The 9,205-nt window shown below is 45.1% G+C and overlaps 1 protein-coding gene across 1 annotated transcript; it reads left to right on the forward strand.

Moving 5' to 3' along the window:
- The first annotated feature begins 3,311 nt into the window (after positions 1–3,311).
- Positions 3,312–8,880, forward strand: LOC127297056 (uncharacterized). Its single transcript, XM_051327309.2, has 8 exons — positions 3,312–3,607; positions 3,682–3,822; positions 5,452–5,679; positions 7,097–7,304; positions 7,541–7,677; positions 7,896–7,976; positions 8,087–8,153; positions 8,236–8,880. Exons 1-8 carry the CDS (start codon positions 3,339–3,341, stop codon positions 8,575–8,577), a joined length of 1,473 nt encoding a protein of 490 aa, XP_051183269.1. The 5' UTR covers positions 3,312–3,338; the 3' UTR covers positions 8,578–8,880.
- The last annotated feature ends 325 nt before the right edge of the window (positions 8,881–9,205 follow it).

Consider the following 9,205-nt stretch of genomic DNA (forward strand, 5'->3'; position numbering starts at 1 on the left):
TGAGGGGTTAGTATATACCACCTCATCATACTTACAAAAGGGGCCAAATGTTTTCATCCTAGCTACTGCCAGAATATACATCATCACATCATCATCATCATCACCATCTCCATGCATGCATCCCTGAACCACCCCCTTAAGGGCACCACTACACCTTGTCGTGGTACTTGCCAAGGTAGTTCCTCAGCCAGAGGATGTGGTGTGGCTGGATCATGCCGACGAAGCTGGATCCTTGGGCCTTGTGGTCGACTAGGTGGCCGAGGGCGGCCATCAGATCATCCTCGGCGAAGCCAATCATGTCCATGACCGCATTGTACAGGTCAGGGTGCATGTCCGTGGGCTTGTTCGTCCGCGAAGGCACCTCTCTTCCTCTTGCCGGCGGTCGGCTTCTCAGGCGCGTCGGCTGGCTTGTCAGCATCGAGGTTCACCGTATCGGACTCCTGGGTATCAGCATCCTCAGGTGCAGGGGCAGCAGAGCGCAGGGGCTCACTGGATCCCATGGCGTACTTGCCGGTGGCGAGGCCGAAGGAGAAGATGGTGTGCATCTCGTCGTAGTTGGCGATGGGCACATTGAGGAACTCCGCGTCCTTTGGGTGATCCTACGATACGAAGGGACAATGATGTTAGTTGTGCTCGTGGCTGATCACAAAAGTTAGTGAGGAGGACTGAGTTATTGAGGTGCTCACCGCGACGTGCCCGCAGTAGTGCTCACCCTCAAGGACGATGGACTTGGTGTCCTCGCACCACTGAGCACCGCTTAGATCGCAGAGCCTGCTAATGGTGAGCCACCTCTGCCTCCACTTCCTCAGGTGGTTGTACACCTGAGTGGAGCAGACGGAGACACCACAGTGCTCAGCTAGGCCCTTAGCCACGGAACTCAGATGGACTTCCTGAAGCCTTTGTCAGTACGCACCCCGCTCTGGATCAAGCCACACATCTTCTCCAACACGAAGCTGAACATGAATGGAAGCCATTTCATGGTGGCATTCCTTTCCTGCCCGGACTTCAGGGCCTTCTCCACTTCCCCGTGGTTCTTGTTCTTCTTAGTGCTGGCCAACCTAGCAGCCACCTCTGCCGCTACCTGAGCCACCAGGTCAGACACGGGCAGAGGGGTGACCTTGGACTCGAACGTGGGCTGCGAATCGGGAACCTGGGAAGGGATCTGTGAATCCCCAACGCAGACAAGCGCCTGGCTAAACTCATCGCAGAAGGAGTCCTACACACATCAATGTACATCCTAAATCAGACAAGCAGTTCATGGCAACGTTAACAACCGGACAAGTTCATCCTAAATCAACCAAGCAGGTCATGGCAACGGTAGCAACCGGACAAGTTCATCCTAAATCACACAAGCATATCATTGGACTAACCCCTGCTACAAGACCAAACCCTTGACAACACCATGGCAGCCGGAACTGTCGAATCCTAGCAAGATCATGATAGCTCACCTCAATCCGAACTAACCCCTGCTACAAGACCAAACCCTAGACAAGATCTGACTACTCCTAACCTAGATCTAAACATTGCCGCGATACGGGGATAAAGGATGACTTACAGTCATGGCCGGAGGTGAAGATGTGCTGGACCAGGAGGTAGCCAAGATGTACTCGCCGCCGCCGCCCCCGCTGCTGCAACCGTCGCCGACCGGAGATGCGTGCACCTCTTACCTGCTTGCCGACTGGACGAGGAGCTCGAAATTTGGGGGGGGGGGGGGGATAGTGGAGGAGGGGGTAGAAATAGACCATGGGGCGCGGCGGGAGGTGACGAAATCCTTCCCGCCCCCTTTTCGCTTTTCACCGATGCGCGCCGCAGCTCCCACCGTCTCCGCCCGTGAGCCGAAGATTCCCTTTTACATCAACGGGCATGAAGATTTGCCTGCACCGCTGGAAACTGCCGAACTGGGCGTTCCTCCAGGGTCTGGCCCGACACTACTTTGAGAACCGGTTAATGCGACAACGCGACTCGGCCCAGGCATCCAAACGGGCTGAAATTTGCTCCCCCAGGCTACCAAACATGCCCCTACGTTTTCTCGCTTGCTTGTTTGAGCCGAAACTCTCGGGTGTTTCCACGTGTAATCGCCCGCCCGAGCCGAAGATGCCAGGACAACGCAGACCAAATAAACTTTGGGCAGTTGAGCTAGAAGCGTCCAAAGAAGCAGAGAAGAACGAGGAAGCATGGACATGCCGCCCCAGATAAATCATGGCCATTCTAGAGCCTTTTTGACGCCTATGCACGAGAGCGACGCGTCGCCACTCTCAGTCCACGGGTTCGTCGTCGTACCGAGAGAAGGCGAGGAGAATGGGCGTGAATGCGACATGGACGTCATCAGATTTTGCAGCTACAGTTGCTTGCCGATTGCCACCACCGTTTTGTGTATCGGACATGGACGTGTAACCAGGCACGACGGGGGCGTGTGCGTGTCGGCTGTTGCGTGCACTACTCCCGCAGTTTGTATAGCCAGGCACGTCAAACAACTCTACCCACAGTTTGTATAGCCACTCCACTCACTCGCTCCGACTTCCGAGTGATGTCCAGAGTTCGCTTGTGTTGATTTTTCACTTCCATATCTCAATTCGTCAAAGTCAATATATTGTATTAGAAAATGATATATTCTATTTGGTATCACTGATTTTAATATTCTTTTTAATTTTGGTTAAAGTTTTCAATTATTGACTTTGACAAATTCTAGAGCACGAACGAAGAAAAAACATGGGGAGTAAAATCATCATCTTTTTTGAGAGTTGTGTTTTGGCTCATCTTAGACATATTTTAAATTGTTCAAAAATTAGAACGAAAAATTTGCTTCACGTGCTACGTGTCCACAAAGTCATTCCATGAAAAATCAACCTTGTAAAAAAAACTGATGCTAAAAATAAAACTTTTCACAAGATGATTTTTCTCACTTTTACATAGACAACAAAAAAAATCGTTTTTTCACGAAACTTGATGAACACACATATTTTAGAGATGTACATGTAGAAATTTGTTGTCAAAAAATTTCGATACTTTAATTTTTTAGTAGAGGGAACATTTGTAGCCAGAAACCAAATTGAATTGCTGATATTTTTTGAACAGATAGAAGATTTCTTTGGCATCTGGCACAATAATCTTCTGCCTTTTTTGTCCTAGCAAAAAAAGAAACAAAGCAGTGATGGCTGCAGGCTGCAGGCAGGGCACACGCCAGATCGGTCGCGCCTGGTCTGCCGTCTGCCGGAGTCCCCAAAGTCCACAAGCAACTTCGGGCAACATTGACACACGTTGGGCGGCACGCGGCCCGCGCGGAGCACAGCTTCCTGCCGCCTCCTGGCCGTAGTGAGGAGGAGATCTCCGGCGAGCCCATGGCCCCCGCCTCGCTGGAGGAGCTCCATTGCGCGGCGGCGCTCGAGAAGCCGCCGTCCGCGCCGCCGCCGGCGGAGGGCGACGAGCTCTGGCGCTGGCTCCGGCGGTGCGCGGGGCCGGCCGCGGAGGGCGAGCTCCGGTGGCTCCGGCGCTGCGTGGGGGCGGCGGGCAAGGGCTTCGCCATCGGCGCCGGCCTCAAGGGCGGCCTCGCGCTCTTCTCCGTCCTCGTCCGCCTCCGCAGCCGCCGCCGCTCCCCTACTAGATCGAGGTGCTCGCTCGCCCCCCGCTGCGGAAGCTCACCGATTCGGCTTGTGCGTAACTCGTGTGGCGTGGTGCGTGTAGGAAGGCGGGAGCGATGACCAACGAGGAGGCCGTCGTGCTGGCGCTCAAGGAGACGCTCAGGTACGGCTTCTTCCTCGGGACCTTCGCCGGCACCTACGTCTCCGTCGACGAGTGCATCGCCGCCCTCTGGGGCCGCAAAAGGTCAGTTCAGTTCTCTCACACACACCCCGCAGGCCGCAGCTCAAATACTAGTTCCCCCTCTTCGTATCAACTTGCAAAGGAAGATTCTGTGACTGTGCGTGGTTGTGCCGAACCGTACTACTGCGAATCTATTCCTCTGGCGACGAATTTGAGCAAGTATGTGGCATTGGCTCTCTTAGTTGCGTGTAAACACAGACACACAGTAGGTGATCAAAAACCAAAGGATACAAGAGAACAGTTTAGCTTCTGCTGCTGATTACTGATTGCGTTTTGGAGGAGATGCTTTGATGTCATAGTGTCGATTGGTTGTACTGCGATGGGAGTGGTTCTGTGTCCCCTGGCGCTGCGAATTGCAGCCAAAGGTTGTTGATTTTGGTCAGGATCATGGCCTCGACATTTTTGTATTTGCAACTTGCAAGCAGTTATCAGTGCCGAAATGATAGTTTTATTGCTACTTGCGCTGAGGGTTTCTAGTTTTGATTTAGATTAGAGAAGTTTGTGGGCAGATATTTAGGAGGGGGGAATGGAGAATTTCGTGCTACTTTCTGTGAATCAGTTTGTTCTGGCGAGGAGTTCAGTAGTTAGATTGATGCGTCATGGATAGAAATTTTCTCCAATACAGTAGGGACTAGGCACCTGTAATTCAGAAGTAAAAAAAAAAACTGTTACCCATCTCCAAACAAATAAATAACGAATAATTTGTAATTCCACAGTAAGATGTCAAAACAGACCAGTAATAGTTGACTCCTAATGTTGGACTTCCATTGCTATAAGTGCTCCACATGATTAGGAAATACTGGTAGTTTGCTGACACAAAATAAGGTCCCTAGTAGTAAGATGTCAAAACCGATGGATAATAGTTGACTCCTAATGTTGGACTTCCATTGATAGTAGGGAAATACAGGTGCTGCAGTTTCCGCATGATTAGGAAATACAGGTTGTTTCTAACCCAAAACAAGGTCCCTATAATCACCTTCAGCTAAGTTTACCGGGAGTTGAAAGTTTTGTTTTTCTTTGCCTTCTGAATTGAATTGATTATCACCTTCTGGGAAAAAAAGAATTTTTTTGTTTGTCATTACTGGTATTTCCGGGAAAATAACAGCTTCTAGCCTCCTACAGTCCTAGTTTTAAACCTGTTTGAACCTAAAATATTATAGATTATGATGAATCACACCTAGGTTTATGCTTTCAATAGGAAAACACCAGTCTTCTCTTTCTTCCTTTTCTTTTTGACATAAAATGTTGCCTGGATGGTTTTAGCTCTAGAAACTTCACTTGTGGTGCTGCAAACTAGAACTTACAAAGTTCACTTTCGGAATACTGGATATTAAAACTCACAAACGTGAAATGTGGCTTCACCGCTTCATGTTCTCAAATAATTAGAAAAGGAGATTACAATATTTCACATTTCCAATTTTCCAATGATCTTTGATCAAACTTATACACATGCCATAAAGCCATTGGATGGCATCCCTGGCTATTTAGTTGTGTATTTGCTTCTTATCTATATTCTATCACAGGATGCATGGCCTTTCTTGTTTCATTGATCATTGTATATTTCTTACTACCTTCTGTAACAAAGGAGTTTGTTTCTGTATCATATATAACTGAATATTCTTGTTCTTTCAGAACAGCAAGGTGGAGATCATTACTATCTGGGTTAATTGCTGGTCCTTCGATGCTCCTCACGGGGCCAGGCACACAGCATACCAGTTTGGCAATATACATCCTCATGCGTGCTGCTGTACTTGCAGCCCGCTGTGGAATAAAGAGCAGAAGATTTGGAAAGATTTGCAAACCTTTGACCTGGTCACATGGTGATGTCTTCCTTATGTGCCTTTCATCTGCACAAATTTTGTAAGTTCCGTTTCAGAACTCATATGTATTTTTGTTTTGCACTAGCTATATATGCCACTGTTACTACTATATGTTTCCATAGAGACGCTTAGCAACTTCTGTTAATAACTTAATATATGCTGATATGCAGTGCATGGAGTTATTTGGGCATGATGACCCTATTGCACTATATCCAAACATGAAACTACTAGCATGCATATAAATTTTGGTGTACTTATCATTTGTAAATTTCAAATTATGTGGGCCCAGTATCGATTACTGAAAAATAGTTGTCTAGCAGCCTCTATTGGTGCTTGGTTCTTCCTTCTATATAAGAAAGCCACCGGTGCTAATGTCTCAGAATTTCTTTACTCTTCTTCTGTTATGTTCTAGCAAAAACCATTTATGTTTAGTTGAGGAAATGCTATATTAGCACATGCCACTGCTGAAGTAACTCCTCTGAACCAAAATGTAAGTCTTTTAGGATATTGACATGGCCATCAAGATGGTACTCCAACCATCAAATTCTGTGCAAATATGGCGCCTCACATAAAATTAATTATAGTATATTCTATGGTAAATCTAGGTGTCATGGAGATACGCTTGGGTCACCAGTGGCTATGCGACACGACTTTTACCTAGTTTCAGGATACTGGCATCCAAAATTGTCACCATATACTTGTGATGCACTGATATTTTAATCCTCGACACCGTTGCTATTTATTTTATTATTTCTCAGACGCGCCCCTAAATGTGTGTCTTTTTGTATTAGAAGAAATCACCAAGATGGTGTCAGTCTTGGAACAAAAAAAGAAAAGGCAAGGAAAACAAAATGCTGTGCTATGCAACATTAATGACATAAATTTCCTATAAAACCTAAGGCAACACTTCATCTTTCATGTCCTTCACTCATGTCTCACCTGAATCTAAAGCTCTCTACCATCTGTGTATGCACCAAATTTTAGTTGGCAGACAATATTTGATGATAGGTAAAGCCACATGGCTATTATAGGGTCATTCTTGAGAAAATGTGTAAACGGAATGTGTTTCTTAGACTGTAATTGTGTTGCTTGTATAAATATTTGAGACATTTTTTACGGAAAAACATTTGAGACATGGAATTGTAGAGTGTGCCATTGGGACTGGAATATAAATGCAAGAATGTGATATATTTGTAGGTTCAAGGGCATTTACCTTTCTATCTTGCTATGAAATAACTTCAGTAGTTTGCTAGATCATTAAAAATGATATGCATCATGCCCAGGTAATTGGTGCGTACTACCCCCGTCCCAAAATATAAGACGTTGGTAGGCAAAATTAGCCTACCAAAATGTCTTTATGTTTTGGGACAGAGGTGATAGTTGTTATATTATTTTCTTGCATATATTCAGTAGCATGTGGAAATAGTGATTTTTTACTTATATGATTGGTTCTGCAGATCTGCATACATTCTATCGCAGGACAGTTTGCCATCATCATATAAATCATTTCTTAACAAGCATGGCGGAAAGGATCAATCTATTCTGCAAGGCTTGAAGGAAGTAGTCCAACACACTGCTTTCTCTAACCTAGGGGGTATTGAGAAGCACTACAAATCTGTTGGTGTTGACATAAAACTAGATCCAAACATGAAAGTTCCTTGCTCAGTAAGTATGACACATCTGTCAATAATATGCCCCATATTGATTGCATGATTTGTATCACATTGATATATAGTTTAAACTATGAAGCACCCCAAGGTCAATTGACGGTATAACATTTCGCTGTGAAATAACTGTCCTAGTCTTGCCTTGTTAACTTTCTGCCATTTGTTAATCTCCATTCTTTCTGTTAACCTGAACTTTTCTACCATCTAATCTCTTGTGTTCTCTGTTTAATCCAGATTGTGCATGGTAATCAGTCATGTACAGGTCATTTTATTTCATTCTTGTTACAAGCATATGGAAGAGCAGTTCCTGTCTATATTCCAGTCTACCTAGTTCCTGCACTTGTAGTTCATCGGCAGGATCTCATGAAAAGGTATACTCACATGCGACATGTTAGGTTACCAATATTTTTGCTGCCAAAAAACCATGTACACCCTGCACTAGTTGATCTTGATGCCCTCAGGGTAATTGTTTTCATTTAAGGATACAAGGGTAAAGAATGTATGTCCTATGTAAATTGAAAAAAAACAATGAGTACCCTTGATCGTCTATCAATCTTATTATTCTGTGGGGGCTGTCATGAACATGCAGGCCTTACACAATAATGGGGAAGAGTCTTCTAGGAACAGCGAGATCTAGCTTATTCCTCTCAATGTACTGCGCATCTGCATGGTGAGTTTGCAAAATCTTATTTCAACCATGAACCTCCCATATTGATTGTAAATATATCACCAATTTCCCTTGTCGGGACAGCATTTTATGGTGTTTCTTTATGTTTTCAGGGCTTGGACATGCTTCCTTTTTAGAACCTTCGAGAAGTGCAATACTCCACTCGTTGTACTTGGCACGGTAAGCAAAGACACACAGTTTACCACATGGATTCAGCGTCCAGTCAACCATCTCTGCCATACTAACTACTTCCATACGACAGTTTCCGGCAGGCCTTGCACTGTTTATCGAGAAAAAAAGCAGGAGAACTGAGATATCCCTGTATTGCCTTGCCAGAGCCATCGAGAGTTTCTTCACATGCATGACCGATGCTGGACTCTGCCCTCCGATACTGCAGATTAAGCGAGCCGATGTAGTGGTATTTAGCATGGCTACCTCGATTATTATGCACTGCTATGCCCAGGAAAGAGAGGTCTTCCGGTCCAAGTACCTGAATGTCCTTGACTGGGTATTCGGTGTGCCGCTTCCGTCAGACGATGAAGAAAATAAAAAGCATTCAACATCCATTGATGGAATCAAGAAAGGGATATTCTCCATTGGATGATGGACTGATATGAATCAAGTAATGTTCAAGTAGCTCGCTGGTCGATAGAAGAAATTTCTCTAGGTGTTCCAGTTGTGTTGTGATCTTAGCGCGCAAGTAGATAGGCACATTACAATGAGCCTTGTACAGGAGGCTCTTCCCATATCCCACAAGCAGAATTTAGTGGGTGTAACAAATCATAGATTTATTCAATTCATTTATCGGAACCAATGCCCTGGTTCGGGACATATGTACTGTAAAGTTACCCATCTTATGTGGTATTGTACTTCCTTGTACTTCTTGAGAATGGAGCCTAATTATTCACCTGCGCCATCCGATTTGCCTTGTAATTTCTGACTATATTCAGGGGGGAATTTTAATGTAGTGAAATTAGATTTCTCTTGGTAAAGCTTTACCATTTCCAGTCTGAGTGTCAGAAATAGAAGTGAGGCGTTCTGGAGCATGGAGCAAGCCTGCTATTTAAAAATTCAAAAAAACACTATTTGGATTTTTCAAGTATTATGAAAAAAACAATCTGTACATATATATGTAGTCTGCAAGTGCGTAAAATTTAAATTATGAAATACTTTATTCTCTAGCTTGTACCCAAAAAAAGACAATTGTGGGTCTGGAAAAGGGGAAGAACAAT

The sequence above is a fragment of the Lolium perenne genome, chromosome 4 (assembly GCF_019359855.2).
Source record: "Lolium perenne isolate Kyuss_39 chromosome 4, Kyuss_2.0, whole genome shotgun sequence".
Taxonomy (NCBI): domain Eukaryota; kingdom Viridiplantae; phylum Streptophyta; class Magnoliopsida; order Poales; family Poaceae; genus Lolium; species Lolium perenne.

What these genes read in the sequence shown, in the direction of transcription:
- LOC127297056 (XM_051327309.2), top strand. Translation starts at nt 3,339, where the DNA reads ATGGCCCCCGCCTCGCTGGAGGAGCTCCATTGCGCGGCGGCGCTCGAG. An exon ending in ACATGAAAGTTCCTTGCTCA is followed by an intron (nt 7,305 to 7,540) that starts GTAAGTATGACA and finishes TGTTTAATCCAG; the next exon opens with ATTGTGCATGGTAATCAGTC. An exon ending in CACTCGTTGTACTTGGCACG is followed by an intron (nt 8,154 to 8,235) that starts GTAAGCAAAGAC and finishes TCCATACGACAG; the next exon opens with TTTCCGGCAGGCCTTGCACT.